Genomic DNA, 19,263 nt, shown 5'->3' on the forward strand with positions numbered 1-19,263 from the left:
ACGCTCTTATCCAGAGCGACTTACAGTAAGTACAGGGACATTCCCCCGAGGCAAGTAGGGTGAAGTGCCTTGCCCAAGGACACAACGTCAGTTGGCATGACCGGGAATCGAACTGGCAACCTTCGGATTACTAGCCCGATTCCCTCACCGCTCAGCCACCTGACTACCCATAGCCCTTTCAGAGAGTCAACGTATTCAGACACATCCTGACCTCTCTCCGTGGCTTTCTCTCATTCCCCATCCGTCCTTCTGTGTTCCCAGGTGATTGAGGACTGGAAGTACGTGGCCATGGTGGTTGATCGAATGTTTCTGTGGATATTTATCATCGTGTGCGTCGTGGGCACCCTGGGACTCTTCCTTCAGCCTCTCTTTCAGCACCAGATCGTCCCCATCCAGCATGCTCACGCAGAGACCCCCCGCATCTGAGCCCACATGAGGGGTGGGAGGGTCAGGGGGTTTGATCTAGTGGTTTACAGAAATACAAGCAACTGTAGCTGTGGTTACATTGAAGGACATGTACAGTACTTCCAAAATGACATACATGCCTTATGAGAAGCTAATTTGGTCTCTGTAAAGTTTAAGACATAATGGACAATTCGTTTAACAGGACTGATGCAGGCAAGACTCATGTTGTACTTGAGGAAAAGTAAACCGAATAATGGCGGTTATCACATTATTGTGTTGAATGGCATTACCAAGTTGTTCAACTCAAAGGTGTCGTTAAAGAATGTATTAAATGGTTGTACCTTCAGGTTTTGTCAATGAGTTTGATTAACCATTGATCCATAAAAGTTGGTAAAGGATTTAACAAAACCTCTTCATGACATGTTAAAAGTGGTCCATGCAACACTCTTTGAAAAGATTTTTTTCAGAAAATTATATGTACCGGTAATATATTCATGGTTACTAAGTGAAATTAAGGTGCACAAAATATGCAAGTGTTAAAAAACTGTAGGACAAACTCATGTCTAAACATTTCCGCTTTGTACCTGCTGCATCATTCAATGATGTATTTTGACCACAAGTGGTTGCATATAACGCCATCTACTGGCTGCACTGAGCAGACTCACATCCACTGAGGTTTGCAAGATGTCGCTGTTTTTCAATCGCACACACGTACGCACACACACATACGCACACGCACGCACACACACATACACAGACACACACACACTGAACCTTTACTGCCCAATAAAGGTTGCTGAGTGGGCTCGTTAGAGATTCTGCACACTGTTGGTTCTGTAGCGAGCTTGATTTAAATAAACAAATACACCAACATCTCACAGTGCCAATAACGGTTTTGTTTGGCTTCGTTCTGTTTCAGTTCACAGTACAATTGACTGCTTCCCAACATCAATTTAAAGCAAGGTCTTTACTGTATTCTGTTTCCTGTCACTATAGCTAATTCATATTGTCTTCCAACAGAGAACAGGGGACAAAACAACAAGAGGAAATATTGAGTTATCACCGTTTTAACATAGACATGTCATCAGTGAGTTAAAGCCTATTAATTAAAGCAGTGCTGTACGATACTATTTTAGAGGGTGTCAGCTAAGAAGAAATATTTTCATTGATGACTGCCAGAGCCAGATGTTTCCTGTCACATTAGATTCTAATGACAAAGCAAACTCTGTTCTAGACACATCACTGGGCTTGGAGGTTTATAGACATTAGAACTCTAGAGTCGCCAGCCATCGCTAATATTAGGGCATTAAGGTATTGTAGAACCGGGCTTCTGGCTTCACATTGGCGAACGCCACATAACTGATATCTGTACAGATGATACATTAATAAAATATTTATTCTTAGCTCAGTGTGGATACAACCAGTGGAAAGTCCAGTTCCATGGAGAGTTGTGGGAGTATGTCATGGTCTGTACGAATAATGCATGGTGGTGTTCATGTTTTGCAAATGAAGTCTAAACACTTACTGATGGTGGGGGCTAGTTGTTCCCGCCTTATGGTTTAATTTTTTTTCAATTTCAATTTTTTTTTTTTATCAAGAGGGACAGTGTACACTAATGAACATTAAAATGTAAATGCACCCAATTATAGCCAAAAGGCTAGTTTCCTTTGGCAGTCCCCCTGCCAGAGTGAAAAAGGCTACAACCCACTAATGATCACATTACTTTACTTTGCTAACAGGTCGGGTGAGGGTATAATTAAGTTGAACAAACTTCTTGTCATCAGCATTTCCACCCCACTAGTTGGACGCTGTTATTACCAATGCTAAAGTGTCACAGTGGTGCCGCAGATACCGCTGTCATTGTAACCTATAGCCTACGGTGCAATTTGAAAAAATCCAGTTTTGCGGTCACGTTTGCGGTCACGTTTACGGTCTTTCAAATTAGTCAAACCTTTTTCAAGCAATCAAGTTCATTTTATTTTTAAGTAATTGCTACAGATATTTGGTTAATATATATAAGAAATTAGCTTGAGGACTCTTAAACCGCACCCTAATAGAAAAAAGCGATTGGTTATCGACTGGGAAGATAAACTGCATCTAAATTGATCAGAAATCAAAACTAATACTTTTTTACATGACCTAAACAAATCTCATGAACAATTTGGTTACTCCTTTTCCTGAGATTGCCGGTGGGGGGTTAGCCTACGACAGCGTCTGCCATCATTCTCATTGATTGACTACCCTTGTCGCCCACCCACCCTCCCTCCCTCTACCCTTTCTCTCGCTCACGCAGTACACTGCTTCCCTGCATCTTAAGCCTGCGAGTGCTTTCACTATTGCATGCTATATTTCTCTTATTCTGGTTTCTATTTTAAACTTCCTATACCAAATGAACCCTGGATTATTTTCGTTATCTCCTAACCATGAACTCTCACTTTTCCCTCATTGTCCACACTTGTTTCTACGTTTTTTTTCTTCTGTCTGGTAAGTGGGCTACAGTTTTTGTGAGACGATGTATGCCATGGCAAGATGATCAATGCATCCATCGACTAAGTTACTTGTTGCGTTTGAATGAAACCAAATAGAATGCATTGAAGGAATTGTAAAAATCCCTAAACGAAAACCTGTAGCCTTTCAAAGAGTAACAACAGGTTGACAATTTTACACGCATGTGAGATAATAATAATCTTCTAGAATATTGTAAAATGTTGTTTTAGCATTGTTGATAGCCTACTAAAATATCCATAAAATAACTAAATAGTTGTTTTAGTCAGTTTGTGTTTTCCTGATGAAATTCTGTGTATTTTGAGTATCTTGTGGACTTGAGCTCCACACGGACGTGTCAATGCAGGTTAAAGGCTTAACATGTAAATTGGCACTTACAGTACTGATGGATGTTCTCGCCCAGGGTTAAATGGAAAGCCACGTTGCTCACATGTGGTGTAAGGACATTCATTCAAACATTGTATTTTAAATGTACTTTGTTGCAGTGGGTGCGGCAATTGGTCTTTTACTTTGTTGAGTTTGAAATCTGACCTTCAAATACATAATTAGATCGATTTTGGGCAAAACAAGGCTCGTGAGATTAAATCAGAAATCGTAGACCTTACAAAAGTTAACGTATGGCCAATGCGTGACTACCAGTCGACATTGGCAGTGAAAAGAATGAGTCATTAAGCCTTCACACAAGGATTAGTGAGAATACTGAACATAATCGAATAAACACAAAACTACCTTCACTATAAACCTCCTATGGCATGTTTCTAACTCGGACCTCTATTACTCAGGTGGCACCTGTTCAGAAGCAGAGCACAGGTTGTTCTCTGTGATATTCTCCAGCTACAATCAGTACATACGGCCAGTGGAGAATGTGTCCGACCCAGTGGTGGTCCAGTTTGAAGTGTCCATGTCCCAGCTGGTCAAAGTGGTGAGTAGCGTGAGTAAGTGTGTGTGTGTGTGTACATTTGTGTGTGTGTGTAGGTACGTATGTGTGCTTTTGTACACTGCTTGTATGGGATGTCAATGCATTCTACAGTACACCAGGATAGAACTGCAAATCTCAGAGAGAGGGACGCAAGGTAAGATGAAACAACTCTTCCATAAATAACATATTAGAAGCAGAGCCTCTTGGAATTCTCTTAAAAGGAACACGCATTGATTTATGGTGACGAAAGCCCACACTGTTCGATCCTGGATGTGGATAGGATGGGAGATGGAGGGCATCCGACTATCTGATCTCAGAAGAGAGACAAAAGTGAGGATAGAGGCCACCCTGGATTGCTGTGAGGTACACCTGAGATACTCCCTTCATGTGTCTGTGTTCTTCAAAGACGTCACCAGCAACTCTCGCTATGAGCCCAAGGCTGGACCCGGTAGAGCTCGGAGTCACAGACGAGGGCTGCCATGTGGGTGTGTGATAGGCCAAGAGTAGATGTGAAATGTCAGCTCTCTGAGTTCTTCACTCTTCCTCCAGCTCTGTGCAGCTAGCCCCCAGTGTTCAATCACTGCCACTTCAAATGAGCGCTCCTGGTTTTAATGCCATGTTTTGGCTGGGGCAGACCGTGAGGAGATTGGCTGAGGACAGAGGCAGCTGCTTCCGACTGGACCCGAGTGGACGGCTTTAATTAAACAAAAAAGCATGCTCTTAGGAGAGAGGAAGACGGCTTCGTTAACCAATGAACAGATTTATTAGATCCACAATAGTGCCAGTCCTTTCCATTGCAGGATCTTAATATTCAGGCTGAAGTCATATCATATCAGTTTTTATCTTTGTGAGCGTTAACCAGCTCCCTGTGTTACTGTATGCAAGGACATAAAAGATAACCACCATTATGGAAACAACCAACCTTTAGCATGGACCATCCTTCATTTCTAGTCTAGAAGATGTGAGCAGAGCATGGAGCTATTCAAGATACTGATGATTCTTACAAAACAGCGGCCAACTAAATTATTCAAGATATTGCTTGGGTTCACTGGCAAACAAACTCAAAAAACAATTAAAGACACTGTGTATCCATCCTTCCTCAGTAAATAACCCTAAAGTAGATTTTCTTTCAAGAAAAATTGGCCTCCGATCCAGACTCACCCACGGCTGAACACGACAAAGAGGGATGTAGAGGATTTCTAATGTTCTTTTAAGCTTTGCTGATCAAGCAGAGCAGGGTTCCCTTTGTTGATGGATGGCCGTTATTTCCTCCCCACGCCTCACACTTGAAAACCAATCACCAGTCTGGGATTCCTCTGCCTACAGACATTGCAGTGTGACAATGAGCTCCTTTTAAACGCTGATAGGCTATCATATGGGGCGACTTGGTCATCAGACACAACACCCCAGGAGTCTCCAAGGCCCAGGTGGTTCAAGGGTGTGCAGGCTACCTGAAGGGAGACCCAGACAGTGGGAACCGTGTTTGAGTCTGTTGCCCCAGGCAGTCACAGAAATACCTGTGCAGATCAGCATCAGCTTCGTCTGGGGTCTGCAGTCCCTGGAAAGTCTGCCGGGAGTCCAGACCCACATGAATGGTTAATTATATGCACTGGGTCATGAGATGTATTCACTCACGCTCCAAGTAACCCAGACTTGCCCCTTTTCCATTCGCCAAGTAGTCAACGCATTCTGCAGGAACTGGTGCCTGCTCTGTCTGTCTAACTAGCTATCTGTACCCCTCATCCCACGCCCCTGTTGAGCTGAGGTTCACTACAAACCCTACAAAACACTGTCTTGTGTGCTGTTCTCTGGGCTGAAGAACTCGACAGCTCCTCTCAGGAAACCCCTTAATAGAAAACACAGGGACCGAACCCTGGACTGTCTGTTGTCTTGACGCTAACCATCCTAGACGGAACATGATTGCTCTTGACAGCGCGGCCCCCTTTCTTTTTTTTGACCTCTGAAACATTCATATGGTTCAAGATCCCCACAGTAAATGTATCCATTTTTCTCTGTTCTCAGGATGAAGTTAACCAGATCATGGAGACCAACCTGTGGCTGAGACATGTAAGTCCCCTCCTCCTCCCTCTCCTGCTCTCTGCCTGTATGTCATACGGACAAGGTCACCTTCTAGGCTCACCATCTTAAATGAGTCTAACTGCCTAGTCTGGTATCCTATATTATTCATCACAAAAACCTTTTAGGATCATTGATCCTAGAGCGATGCATGGTCAGCGAAAGGTTTTCGTTTAACCTGAGCACTGACAGTGTCAGTTCTATCTTTTTTTTGTGTCACTGAAAGATGTTGCTATTCATTTTATGCTGAGGACATAGATTGGACATGATCGTATAGATATGTTTCCTACTGTGACCATGCCTTTCAATTCCGAGATGACATCAGAAAGGGGAGCTAAGGATCTGGATTTGATGTTGCATGGTGTGTTTTGTTTTTTTATCGCATGCTTGACATGATGGCGATATATGTGATGAGCCTGTTCTGAGAGAAATGAACTGGAACAGGTCTTTGCGTCTCCCAGAGAACAACCCGGAACAAACACACGTCGGTGCTGAAGCCAGGTGTCAGGTGGCTGAGCGGTTAGGGAATTGGGCTAGTAATCAGAAGGTTGCTGGTTCGATTCCCGGCCGTGCTAAATGACGTTGCGTCCTTGGGCAAAGCACTTCACCCTACTTGCCTCGGGGGGAATGTCCCTTTACTTACTGTAAGTCGCTCTGGATAAGAGGGTCTGCTAAATGACTAAATGTAAATGTCAAGCCACATTCATCTTTGATACTTTGCCATCTGGTAGTAACATGCGGTAGCTCAACAACATGTGTACAGGGATGAAGTAGCCACGTGGGCCAGTAAAGGGAACATAGCTTAGTCAATCAAATAAAACACTGAACGGAAAAGCTAAACCGAAAGGATTAGTTCATTTTTATTTAGGTCATTGATAATTAGTAGAAAATTCATTGCCTTTTTATGTCGAGAAAAGGAACAGACATAAAATATGGTCCTTGGCCAATCCCTGTGGAGCTCCTGTCAGTGTCACTTCCTGCTGACTAATAGGTCAGATGTTTATAGCTTTCCTTAGTCACAGACTGTACTCCTGTGTCTTTTATGGGACCTGGGATAATAAATAGCTGTTGCCCTGGACAGAGGGTTAGCAACACTGACTGGCCATGAAACACTATAAACCACTGTCTCTGCAGCCTTGTGAAAAAAGTCCTGTCATGGTCCCTCCTTAGTAGACGGATCCTACAGTACATAATGGTTCGTTTTAGAAGATGTTTTACCTGCAGCCAAAGCTTGCATACACCAGCAGAATAGATACTGATCAAATGGAAGCCGATCTATATAGATACTGTGTCTATGAGGATATGACGAAATCCCTTAGCACAAAGCATGCTTGTTTTGATCAGATGACTTTAGCAGGACTGCACTTAAGACCAAGTGTGTTTGTCTGAGGGGGAGAGTTATTTTCTTGCCAACTTTGATTTTCTTTGATTGAGAAGCAGACTTGGAAGAAAACGATAAGAAATGTTGTGGTTTGTTTGTTCTCTGTCTGTGCGTTATTTATCTCTGCTTCAACCGGTTGTCAGCAATTCATCTATGACACAATTCACACAAATGGGAAAGATGTAAATGATCCATATTGCATGGTAAGTACCCTCTTGTGTCATCACCATAGATTTGGAACGACTACAAACTGAGGTGGGATCCCAAGACCTTTGGAGGGGTGGAGTTTATCCGAGTGCCTTCCAACAGGATATGGAAACCAGATATTGTTCTGTACAACAAGTGAGTGGATCGATAAATGTCAGTGTTCTCTAAACTACTTTACTGATCTATGCATTATGATAATGAAATATGTACACGGAGTACAGAGATCTCTGAACTGTACAGAGTAATAAATGACAGGGCAAAGCACACAAAGCCTGATATGACATTCTTTCTAATGTAAGACATCTAGGTATACATACAGGCATCCATAGCATGTCCTCAATGGAGTAAGTGGGTTTAGTCTATCTGAATTGATAAATTCTTGTATGATTCCAGTGACTCATTCACCACCATACCCCTTTCTCTCTCGCTCTCTTTCTCTTTCTTTCTCTCTCTCTGTCTCTCTCTCTATCTTCCACTCTCTCTGCCACAGTGCAGTGGGAGATTTCCAGGTGGATGACAAAACCAAGGCTCTGCTTCGCTACAATGGCGACGTGACCTGGATCCCCCCGGCCATCTTCAAGAGCTCCTGCAAGATCGACGTCACCTACTTTCCCTTCGACTACCAGAACTGCACCATGAAGTTTGGTTCCTGGACCTACGACAAGGCCAAGATCGACTTGGTTCTGATTGGCTCGACCATCAACCTCAGGGACTTCTGGGAGAGTGGCGAGTGGGTGATCATCGACGCCCCGGGTTACAAACACGACATCAAATACAACTGCTGCGAGGAAATCTACACGGACATCACCTACTCTCTCTATATCCGCCGCCTGCCTCTCTTCTACACCATCAACATGATCATCCCCTGCCTGCTCATCTCCTTCCTCACCGTGCTGGTCTTCTACCTGCCCTCCGACTGCGGGGAGAAGATCACCCTCTGCATCTCCGTCCTCCTCTCCCTCACCGTGTTCCTGCTGGTCATCACCGAGACCATCCCCTCCACGTCCCTGGTCATCCCTCTGATCGGCGAGTACCTCCTGTTCACGATGATCTTCGTCACGCTCTCCATCGTCATCACCGTGTTTGTGCTGAACGTGCACTACCGCACGCCCAAGACCCACACCATGCCCTGCTGGGTGCGTAGCGTCTTCCTGGGGCTGCTACCCAGGGTGATGTTCATGACCAGGCCGGAGAGGGACCCGGAGAGGGTGGCTACGGGGGCTGTCCAGCTGCTGCCCTCCCAGCCCTGTGCGCTCCACACCCTGCAGCAGCACAAGCCGCAGGCCCTGGCCTCCAGCGTGGTGTCCAGCCTGGCTACGCGGCAGCGCCTCTTCGTCAACACGAAGCTCAACAACCTCGGAGGGGAATCATTCCAGGGCCCGGCCTTTCTGTGCCGTGAGGGCCGCTGCAACTGCTGCTGGAGTCAGAGGAGCACCAAGCTCCCGGCAGACTCCGGGGGAGGGACAGGGGTCCTGGGCAGCGTGGGGGCCCTCAGCGGAGGGGGGTCCGTCGGGGTGGGAGGAGGGTGCAGCCCCTGCTCCAGCTCCGAGTCTCTGGATGGTGGACTCACGTCTCTGTACCCGCTGTCTCCAGAGATCAGGGAGGCCATCGAAAGCGTCAAGTACATAGCAGAGAACATGAAGCTGCAGAACAAAGCCAAGGAGGTGAGTGGGGTTTAGGTTAGGGTACAGCCCGAAGGATTGAAGGTCGAATTTTGTGTCACATTCGCTAAACTGTATTTTCTCTGTCTTGTCTTCCAGGTACAGGACGACTGGAAGTATGTTGCCATGGTGATCGATAGAATCTTCCTGTGGGTTTTTGTCCTGGTGTGTATCCTGGGAACAGCAGGCCTCTTCCTCCAACCACTCCTATTGGCAGAGGACATGTGACACCCCCCCCCCCCCCCCACACACACACACACACACCCTCACACACACACAAACACCCCCACAAAAACACACACACTAAGATTCGGCTGTTAGAACCACACCATGCACAGGTTTACACTATACAAGGTTCAAACTACATCATGGACATTCCTCACTGAAGCCAACATACAGGGCAACATGGAGGAAGGAGACGACACATCGGTGGATGTGAGCTCCAGCCAGCTGTTCACTGTCTTTTCTCTCCATCTAAATGTGTTGATTTTCTGAAATGGGGTTGTGACCTTCTCCGTGGTTGGGACGCTGTTTTTACCACGGCAACCACTGGACAGCACACCCAATCTCCTGCTGTGATGCTTTGTTTACATCTCATTATGATAGTTACACAGATACAGAGGTCCATGCTTCTGCTTCTCAAACAACACGGAGCCCTGAACTTTCTGTCAGATGAGAGGACAACATACATGGACATACTAACAGCTCACAAGGATTTCTGAAAGCCTGTAATGGGTACTTTGGAGCAATGTTGGGAAACAATGAGTGATTTAGCACGTAGATGCCGATGTTATGTTGGAAGATTTAATTATCGTGTTAAATATTCATGGGGATTCAGTTCCGTGAACATAATATAGATTCCGTCTTTCTGTTCTCTCACCCTGTTATGCTCACAAACAAGTCATGTATCAACACAGGTATTCATAAAGATCATACATTATGAACATTAAAAACAGCTGCAGTATGTTCACTGTTCAGTGGTCTACAAAAATGGTTGGTTTTATACCGTTTGTGTTTATTTTATAGCGCAAATTGTGCCGTCTTGTGGCCAATATTTAAAACTACAATTCAGTGAAAGCAACATGTTTTTCCATACATACAGTTAAGTAGTTTTAATTTAAAGACCAAATTTGTTATCCTTTAACTAAACATTTAGTCATTTAGCAGACACTCTTATCCAAACATCTTATTGTGTGCAAATTGCACTCCTTGTCCTTTTGGCACATCCCTTTTTAAAATAACTATTGTTCTCTGCAGTCACCTCTAGAGTCGACTGAGCATCATTGTCATTTTCTAGAAAACTCAGAGCATCATGCAGAGATCAATATCTCCTTGTAATGAAGCACATAGGACGACGCAGGGATGATGTAGATGGGATGATCAGACAGCAGGCCAGGCAGAGAAGGGCCTGGTTATGACACTGTTACATCCTCTGGACACTGAGCGTCAGGTTATTATATCACAATCACTATGGTTCTGTTCTTTATCTCTCCAGACCACATTTCTCTTGCCTTTTGCTGTGGTCTATGTTGACATCTATTCTTAAGGAGCACTGTCTTGACTAGGGGCTTCTTAAACAGAGGCAAGTAGCACATACTGTGGTTTCAGGGTGTTGCAGAAATAGGAGTAGATATTTCCCAGGCCTTGACTAAGATTAGGGTGCCTGAACTATTTGTCTGTTGGTTGGTTGGTTTCTTATACCAATGCTCCACCCTTGATATCACTGTGACCTTTATAAACATAGGTGAGAATGAGTAGCATCTAACAGTAAATCCACCAGCACTTGTTTTACACCAGCCGATACCACTAATGCATTAGCTAGCTACTGTAAACCCAAAGCATTCAAGTAACAATGAGAATCTTCATCCTCTTCTTGTGTGAGTATATTATTGACAACCACATATTTGATGAACAGTTTGATTGCTATAATTGAATCGCTTGTTAACAATAGTATTTGAGGATAATTTGAATCAGTTTAAATTTGTTTCCCATCAAAGGCACTTATGCAAAAGAGGTTGCATCCCAGAATGAAGGTCAGTTAACTATTGTTTCAATTCAGTTGATAGAAATCAACATTACAGTAGGTATTTTTAGTTAATTTGTTCAACTTTAAAGCCTGTACAGTGAGATAATGATTCCATAACATTCTTCTTTCTTTTTTAATGCCAGGCCTTGTTAAAGCGAAGATCTTTGGCCCAACGTCTCAATGTAGAGCAGGCAGTGACCTCTTATTAACCTGCAGCACATTTGGGTTCAAGCAAGCTTCAGAAGTGGTATATGTTTATTTATTTAAGGACGGCATTGCAATTTGTGATAAGAAACAACAGCTTAAGGAACAACATGAAACTGTATTTATTTTGACTAGAGTCAGTACTAAGCAGAATGGCAACTACAGTTGTATGTTTTCCAAAAATAAAATTTCCTCCTCTGAAATAAGAGGGAAAGGGGATAATTTAATAGGCATCACAGTGATAGGTAAGAACTTATTTTATCATTCTATTCTACAACTTATTATTTATTGAACTGAACATACAGTATCTAGAATACAGGAGTTTTTGTCTGTTTAATTAGTTGACTTTGGAATGTTTGTGGTCGAAGCCAAGCAATATGTAAGTCTGTAGATACATATACTGTAGTGTATGTATGTATATGGACGGTACTAATGCATTTTCCTGCTCTGCTCCATATCCAGAGACTTTGATCCCTGCTGACCTCGTAACAGGTCCATCCATTGTGAGAGAGGGAGATGATGTGGAATTTACGTGTCGAATGTCAGATCCTCAAAAAGTAGCAAACAGCAGTTTTGTTCATTGTTACCTCATCAAGAACGGGGCTATCGTTCTGGTTCAGGTGTTTGACATTCAAAAGATGAAGGCCATTTTCACCATTAGAGCTCTGAGTAACGCAGCCAGTGGCAACTACAGCTGTGTGCTCCTCTTATTGGACTCTCTGCCAAAAAAAGACGCAGAGCTACATGGAAGCACTGCTGTGTTTCTTCAGGTGAAGGAGAGAGGTAAGATCCAAAATGTAAAGTGACTTGATGTCAGATAAAAACAAAAAGTCCTCATCTCCCTCACCTTATCGTCATCTTTTCTTTCCAGGGGGATGGAAGGAGCTTGTCATAAGAACTGTGTGTACCGTTGGTGTAATCCTACTCATAATATTGGTCGTCTGTCTACCTACACATCACAAAACAAGGTCAGACCATTTACCGTAGGCCTTAATCTGGAGAATGACAAACATCTAGGCGTTAACAAAACTGCATTCATACATTCGTTAACAGGGGCTTTACAGTGTTGCAGAGGAGGGTAAGTTGTTATTTCACAGTGTTAAATGCTGGGAGTGCCTCAATGGTTATATTGGATATTTCCCCTAGAACACAAGTGGTGGTGAATGAAGATTTGCCATTCGCAGAAGGAGACTATAATGGTAACATATTTTCTCTTAATAGTAAAACTTCACAGCCATATAGTTTGGTTGATTACTCTGAGATTTACTGTCTCTATCTCTATATATTTTGAGCCGGAGCTTCAAACATGGAAGACGAGCAGTGGTATGTATAGATACTGCACATGACAAGTTTCAAAATGTTCACTGTTTGTGTGTCTGTCTAACATGTTTGAAATGGAAATGTTTATTTTTCAGTTCTCATCCGGTCACTTTGGATGAATTTTCGGACTGTGAGACTATAGAAGGTAGGTGGGGATGCTTTACAAATCTTACAATATGCAACACAAAAATTGAAAGAATTCATCAACAGAGATTAATAACCAAAACGTTCAATTTTCTTGGAATCAGACAATCCTGTGTACGACCAAGTTCGGGTAAGCTACAGCTCTAAAGTATGCTCAAAATGAAATTGTAAATATTTTGGTGACTAATTGCTGGCAACACCGTTGTCTAATCACATGTATTATACAGTTCTAAGATGTAAATTAATATTAGCATGTTCTTGCTGTTTGTTTGTTTTCTGCGCCCTTCAGGATGCAATATTTGAGGAAGGTATGTAGACTGTCTTGAAGTATACAGTCACTTTGATACATAGGTTACCATACAGCTCTGGCAATATTACTGTCAGATCAAGTACAAGAAAAAATGTCTCTCTCCTAACCACACATTATCTGTCTCGCATCTTGCATATGAGTGTTCACATACCTCTTTTACTGGCACATACATCTTTTTGACCTTGGATATTAAGAAACATCTTTTTAAAATAATTTAGTTATTCAATCTACAGTCAAAGATAAACACACTTCCGTACAAATATAATGAACCTGACAATAAATATCCTTCTTATCCGCAGAGCCTGCGATTCAAACAATGCCTAGCAAGGTTATGTATGCAGTGCCAAGTAAGTTAAAACACTGTTCAGAGCAGCATAAGTGCATTAGCAAATAAAGGATGCAATATTATTATGATTAAATGATTGGGTTGTTGGCTTGATCCCTAACTTCAAACACGTTTTACACAGCCAGTAAATGGAAATATTGTTACTGTACACACTTAGCAAATGTTGGGACAGAGTACTTTTTTTCTCATGAGATGAGATTTTTGAAATCAAATATTGTGTTGTTTCTATGCTTTCATTTATGAATAATTTTTCAAGCTGTATACATATAGTGACGTACATTTATGTTATATTTTTTTGTCATATCAAACTATCTGTAGCTGGTTACTGTGCTGATAAAAGACTCGATCCTTCTTCCTCACTGTCTAGAACGTTCTCTCGAAACACAACACATACTGTTGTGTTTCCAATAACTGTCACAAGGGGGTCTCACTTCTTCTGTCTCTTCTAGTCTGTGCTGTACATGGAGCTAACACTGTCAATTGCAAAACTACCCAACCAGGACAGCAAAGTATTTCAGGGTTTGACATCTGAACTATTCCAAATATAAAGCATTGTATTTATACATGTGTTTCAGAAATATTGTCCATATTTAACAGAAAAGCTGCAAATACTGTATATATTTTTTTAAGCAAAAGAACAACAAAAGTCCCATATGTAGTATGAGTGACCATTACTTTGACGTGACTTTGAAAACTTTAATGTCCTCTGAGAGGCAATTTGTTGTTCAGATAAATAAATAATGAGTCAAATCACACCAACCACCAAAAATGTAATTGGGATGCAAATGAGTAAGGTGCACAAGGGAGAAAATGCAATTGTTACCGTAAAAATTTAAAACGAGAAGACTGGCAACTACAGCTGTGTATACACCTAAGAAAAACTCAAAGTCATTTTCTAGAAAACTCCTTGCATAATGCAGAGATCAATATGTCTCATTGTAATGAAGCACATAGGACGACGCAGGGATGATGTAGATGGGATGATCAGACAGCAGACCAAGCAGAGAAGGGCCTGGTTATGACACTGCTACATCCTCTGGACACTGAGCCTCAGGTTATTACATCACAATCAATATGGAGACCTGGTGATAAAGGACATCATTAGGCCAGGTTCAGTTCTTTATCTCACCAGACCACATTTCTCTTGCCTTTTGCTGTGGTCGATGTTGACATCTATTTTTAAGGAGTACTCTACAGAATGTGTCTGTAATTTAAAAGCTTTGAGTTTGTTAACAGTACTTTTGTCTGGCATAAAAGGGTTTATGATAGACAAGGCTGTTGGGAGTTATGTTAAGTAAGACCCAGTTTAAATTTGTAAATTTGGGTCATTATTTGACTTGCTATTTTTACTTTGTCTAGGTCAGAGTTGGCAAACTCTGATAGCGTACAAGAACTCTGGTCGCGTGAAGTATTTAAACAAATATGTAAAACAATCTGTATTCTTGATCTGAGGCAAAGGATCCGTTAACAGAGAATACGGCCCATACTCTTGACCTGGGGAAAGGATCTGTTAACAGAGTGTATGGTTTTATATATACAGACCAGGGGTGAACCAAATGTATGTGTGTTACTTGTAATCCTACTTTTATTAGTTATTTTATTGTAGAATCTTGGTTTAGTAAATTTGGGTCATTATTTGACTTGCTAATTTTACTTTGTCTAGGTCAGAGTTGGCGAACTCTGATAGCGTACAAGAACTCTGGTCGCGTGAAGTATTTAAACAAATATGTAAAACAATCTGTATTCTTGATCTGAGGCAAAGGATCTGTTAACAGAGAATACGGCCCATACTCTTGACCTGGGGAAAGGATCTGTTAACAGAGTGTATGGTTTTATATATACAGACCAGGGGTGAACCAAATGTATGTGTGTTACTTGTTATACTACTTTTATTAGTTATTTAATTGTAGAATCTTGGTTTAGTAAATTTGGGTCATTATTTGACTTGCTATTTTTACTTTGTCTAGGTCAGAGTTGGCGAACTCTGATAGCGTACAAGAACTCTGGTCGCGTGAAGTATTTAAACAAATATGTAAAACAATCTGTATTCTTGATCTGAGGCAAAGGATCTGTTAACAGAGAATACGGCCCATACTCTTGACCTGGGGAAAGGATCTGTTAACAGAGTGTATGGTTTTATATATACAGACCAGGGGTGAACCAAATGTATGTGTGTTACTTGTAATACTACTTTTATTAGTTATTTAATTGTTGAATCTTGGTTTAGTAAATTTGGGTCATTATTTGACTTGCTATTTTTACTTTGTCTAGGTCAGAGTTGGTGAACTCTGATAGCGTACAAGAACTCTGGTCGCGTGAAGTATTTAAACAAATATGTAAAACAATCTGTATTCTTGATCTGAGGCAAAGGATCTGTTAACAGAGAATACGGCCCATACTCTTGACCTGGGGAAAGGATCTGTTAACAGAGTGTATGGTTTTATATATACAGACCAGGGGTGAACCAAATGTATGTGTGTTACTTGTAATACTACTTTTATTAGTTATTTAATTGTTGAATCTTGGTTTAGTAAATTTGGGTCATTATTTGACTTGCTATTTTTACTTTGTCTAGGTCAGAGTTGGCGAACTCTGATAGCGTACAAGAACTCTGGTCGCGTGAAGTATTTAAACAAATATGTAAAACAATCTGTATTCTTGATCTGAGGCAAAGGATCTGTTAACAGAGAATACGGCCCATACTCTTGACCTGGGGAAAGGATCTGTTAACAGAGTGTATGGTTTTATATATACAGACCAGGGGTGAACCAAATGTATATGTTACTTTTAAGATGCATGTTTAAAGTTGTTTTCTCTCTTGAACAGAGATCTTATTGGGATTTTTATTTGTGTTTGAATTGTTTATCACTTGTATTATTGTTTTTATTGATTTTATGTAAAGCACCTTGAGCTACAATTCTTGTATGAAATGTGCTATATAAATAAAGTCTTACTTATGAAATGTGCTATATAAATAAAGTCTGTCTTACTTACTTACTTACTTACTTACTTACTTCTACTTACAAATTACATCACATTTAGCACTCAAAAAAACAAATTTGCAAATAAGATTGTTTTGATAGACCACATTTACATAGCCAATGGGTCCCATTGTCTTGCCTTGCAATGCTATTGGATAAATGTGGTCTTTCAAAAAAAAGAAATTAGCAATTAAAGAGCTAAAAGTGACGTTGTAATTTTACAACAAGGGGTCTTCTGTTTTGACGTTAACATGTATTGACTGCTGACAGTCTTCCACTCTCACACTCACAAATCTTGCATTAAACAAACCACAATTGATTTAACGAATTACTTCTTGGATGAATAAATCAAACTTAGCTCATTTGCAGAATCATGTAAAGTTAAAACATTGTCTTGAGTAGGGGCTTCTAAACAGAGGCAAGTAGCACAGACTGGTTTCAGGGTGTTGCAGAAATAGGAGTAGGTACTTCCCAGGCCTTGACTAAGGTTTGGGTGTCTGAACTATTTGTCAGTTGGTTGGTTTCTTATACCAATGCTCCACCCTTAATATGACCGTGACCTTTATAGACATTGGTTAGAATGAGTAGCATCTAACAGTAAATCCACCAGCACTTGTTTTACACCAGCCGATACCACTAATGCATTAGCTAGTTACTGTAAACCCAAAGCATTCAAGTAACAATGAGAATCTTCATCCTCTTCTTGTGTGAGTATATTATTGACAACCACATATTTGATGAACAGTTTGATTGCTATAATTGAATCGCTTGTTAACAATAGTATTTGAGGATAATTTGAATCAGTTTAAATTTGTTTCCTATCGAAGGCACTTTTTCAAAAGAGGTTGCATCCCAGAATGAAGGTCAGTTAACTATTGTTTCAATTAAGTTGATAGAAATCAAAATTACAGTAGGCATTTTCAGTTAATTTGTTCAACTTTAAAGCCTGTACAGTGAGATAATGATTCCATAACATTCTTCTTTCTTTTTTAAAATCAGGCCTTGTTAAAGCGAAGATCTTTGGCCCAACGTCTCAATGTAGAGCAGGCAGTGACATCTCATTAACCTGCAGCACATTTGGGTTCAAGAAAATTTCAGAAGTTGTATATGTTTATTTATTTAAGGACGGCATTGCAATTTGTGATAAGAAACAACAGCTTAAGGAACAACATGAAACTGTATTTATTTTGACTAGAGTCAGTACTAAGCAGAATGGCAACTACAGTTGTATGTTTTCCAAAAATAAAATGTCATCCTCTGAAATAAGAGGGAAAGGGGATAATTTAATAGGCATCACAGTGATAGGTAAGAACTTATTTTATCATTCTATTCTACAACTTATTATTTATTGAACTGAACATACAGTATCTAGAATACAGGAGTTTTTGTCTGTTTAATTAGTTGACTTTGGAATGTTTGTGGTCGAAGCCAAGCAATATGTAAGTCTGTAGATACATATACTGTAGTGTATGTATGTATATGGACGGTACTAACTCATTTTCCTGCTCTGCTCCATATCCAGAGACTTTGATCCCTGCTGACCTCGTAACAGGTCCATCCATTGTGAGAGAGGGAGATGATGTGGAATTTACGTGTCGAATGTCAGATCCTCAAAAAGTAGCAAACAGCAGTTTTGTTCATTGTTACCTCGTCAAGAACGGGGCTATCGTTCTGGTTCAGGTGTTTGACATTCAAAAGATGAAGGCCATTTTCACCATTAGAACTCTGAGTAACGCAGCCAGTGGCAACTACAGCTGTGTGCTCCTCTTATTGGACTCTCTGCCAAAAAAAGACGCAGAGCTACATGGAAGCACTGCTGTGTTTCTTCAGGTGAAGGAGAGAGGTAAGATCCAAAATGAAAAGTTACTTGATGTCAGAAAAAAATGTTTAAGTCCTCATCTCCCTCACCTTATCGCCATATTTTCTTTCCAGGGGGATGGAAGGAGCTTGTCATAGGAATTGTGTGTACCGTTGGTGTAATCCTACCCATAATATTGGTCTTCTGTCTATACCTACACATCACAAAACAAGGTCAGACCATTTACCGTTACCTGTAATGTTTATTTGTGACAAGACAAACAGCTGGGCATTAACAAAACTGCATTCATACATTCGTTAACAGGGGCTTTACAGTGTTGCAGAGGAGGGTAAGTTGTTATTTCACAGTGTTAAATGCTGGGAGTGCCTCAATGGTTATATTGGATATTTCCCCTAGAACACAAGTGGTGGTGAATGAAGATTTGCCATTCGCAGAAGGAGACTATAATGGTAACATATTTTCTCTTAATAGTAAAACTTCACAGCCATATAGTTTGGTTGATTACTCTGAGATTTACTGTCTCTATCTCTATATATTTTGAGCCGGAGCTTCAAACATGGAAGACGAGCAGTGGTATGTATAGATACTGCACATGACAAGTTTCAAAATGTTCACTGTTTGTGTGTCTGTCTAACATGTTTGAAATGGAAATGTTTATTTTTCAGTTCTCATCCGGTCACTTTGGATGAATTTTCGGACTGTGAGAGTATAGAAGGTAGGTGGGGATGCTTTACAAATCTTACAATATGCAACACAAAAATGGAAAGAATTCATCAACAGAGATTAATAACCAAAACATAAAATTTTCTTGGAATCAGACAATCCTCTCTACGATCAAGTCAGGGTAAGCTACGGTAATTGCTGGCAATACCGTTGTCTAATCACATGTATTATACAGTTCTAAGATGTAAATTAACATTAGCATGTTCTGACTGGTTGATTTTTTTCTGTGCCTTTCA

At 41.1% G+C, this 19,263-nt stretch overlaps 3 protein-coding genes and 1 long non-coding RNA gene across 4 annotated transcripts in view; all 4 read left to right on the forward strand.

Moving 5' to 3' along the window:
- The window catches only part of chrnb4 (cholinergic receptor, nicotinic, beta 4 (neuronal)), a 6,620-nt gene extending 5,906 nt beyond the window's left edge, over positions 1 to 714 (forward strand). The window contains exon 6 of the mRNA XM_062471050.1: positions 262 to 714. Coding sequence (XP_062327034.1) covers positions 262 to 426 — 165 coding nt within the window. The 3' untranslated portion in view covers positions 427 to 714. The remainder of the gene's footprint in view (positions 1 to 261) is intronic.
- A 1,992-nt stretch (positions 715 to 2,706) lies between these two features.
- On the forward strand, positions 2,707 to 10,102 carry chrna3 (cholinergic receptor, nicotinic, alpha 3). The gene is made up of 6 exons (XM_062472171.1): positions 2,707 to 2,889; positions 3,693 to 3,832; positions 5,852 to 5,896; positions 7,519 to 7,628; positions 7,984 to 9,157; positions 9,254 to 10,102. Exons 1-6 carry the CDS (start codon positions 2,829 to 2,831, stop codon positions 9,380 to 9,382), a joined length of 1,659 nt encoding a protein of 552 aa, XP_062328155.1. The 5' UTR covers positions 2,707 to 2,828; the 3' UTR covers positions 9,383 to 10,102.
- Positions 10,103 to 10,506: 404 nt separating this feature from the next.
- On the forward strand, positions 10,507 to 12,161 carry LOC134028557 (uncharacterized). Its single transcript, XR_009931543.1, has 3 exons — positions 10,507 to 11,031; positions 11,152 to 11,629; positions 11,847 to 12,161. It is a non-coding gene; the product is annotated as an uncharacterized LOC134028557 (long non-coding RNA).
- A 4,925-nt stretch (positions 12,162 to 17,086) lies between these two features.
- On the forward strand, positions 17,087 to 19,105 carry LOC134028292 (uncharacterized). The gene is made up of 8 exons (XM_062471773.1): positions 17,087 to 17,192; positions 17,313 to 17,790; positions 18,008 to 18,328; positions 18,418 to 18,516; positions 18,608 to 18,632; positions 18,701 to 18,753; positions 18,847 to 18,877; positions 18,970 to 19,105. Exons 2-8 carry the CDS (start codon positions 17,715 to 17,717, stop codon positions 19,103 to 19,105), a joined length of 741 nt encoding a protein of 246 aa, XP_062327757.1. The 5' UTR covers positions 17,087 to 17,192; positions 17,313 to 17,714.
- The last annotated feature ends 158 nt before the right edge of the window (positions 19,106 to 19,263 follow it).

The sequence above is a fragment of the Osmerus eperlanus genome, chromosome 10 (assembly GCF_963692335.1).
Source record: "Osmerus eperlanus chromosome 10, fOsmEpe2.1, whole genome shotgun sequence".
NCBI classification, from domain to species: Eukaryota; Metazoa; Chordata; class Actinopteri; order Osmeriformes; family Osmeridae; genus Osmerus; species Osmerus eperlanus.

What these genes read in the sequence shown, in the direction of transcription:
- chrna3 (XM_062472171.1), top strand. Translation starts at nt 2,829, where the DNA reads ATGAACTCTCACTTTTCCCTCATTGTCCACACTTGTTTCTACGTTTTT. An exon ending in CGTTTTTTTTCTTCTGTCTG is followed by an intron (nt 2,890 to 3,692) that starts GTAAGTGGGCTA and finishes TCTATTACTCAG; the next exon opens with GTGGCACCTGTTCAGAAGCA. An exon ending in GATATTGTTCTGTACAACAA is followed by an intron (nt 7,629 to 7,983) that starts GTGAGTGGATCG and finishes TCTCTGCCACAG; the next exon opens with TGCAGTGGGAGATTTCCAGG.
- LOC134028292 (XM_062471773.1), top strand. Translation starts at nt 17,715, where the DNA reads ATGTTTTCCAAAAATAAAATGTCATCCTCTGAAATAAGAGGGAAAGGG. An exon ending in AATAGGCATCACAGTGATAG is followed by an intron (nt 17,791 to 18,007) that starts GTAAGAACTTAT and finishes CTCCATATCCAG; the next exon opens with AGACTTTGATCCCTGCTGAC. An exon ending in CGCAGAAGGAGACTATAATG is followed by an intron (nt 18,754 to 18,846) that starts GTAACATATTTT and finishes ATATATTTTGAG; the next exon opens with CCGGAGCTTCAAACATGGAA.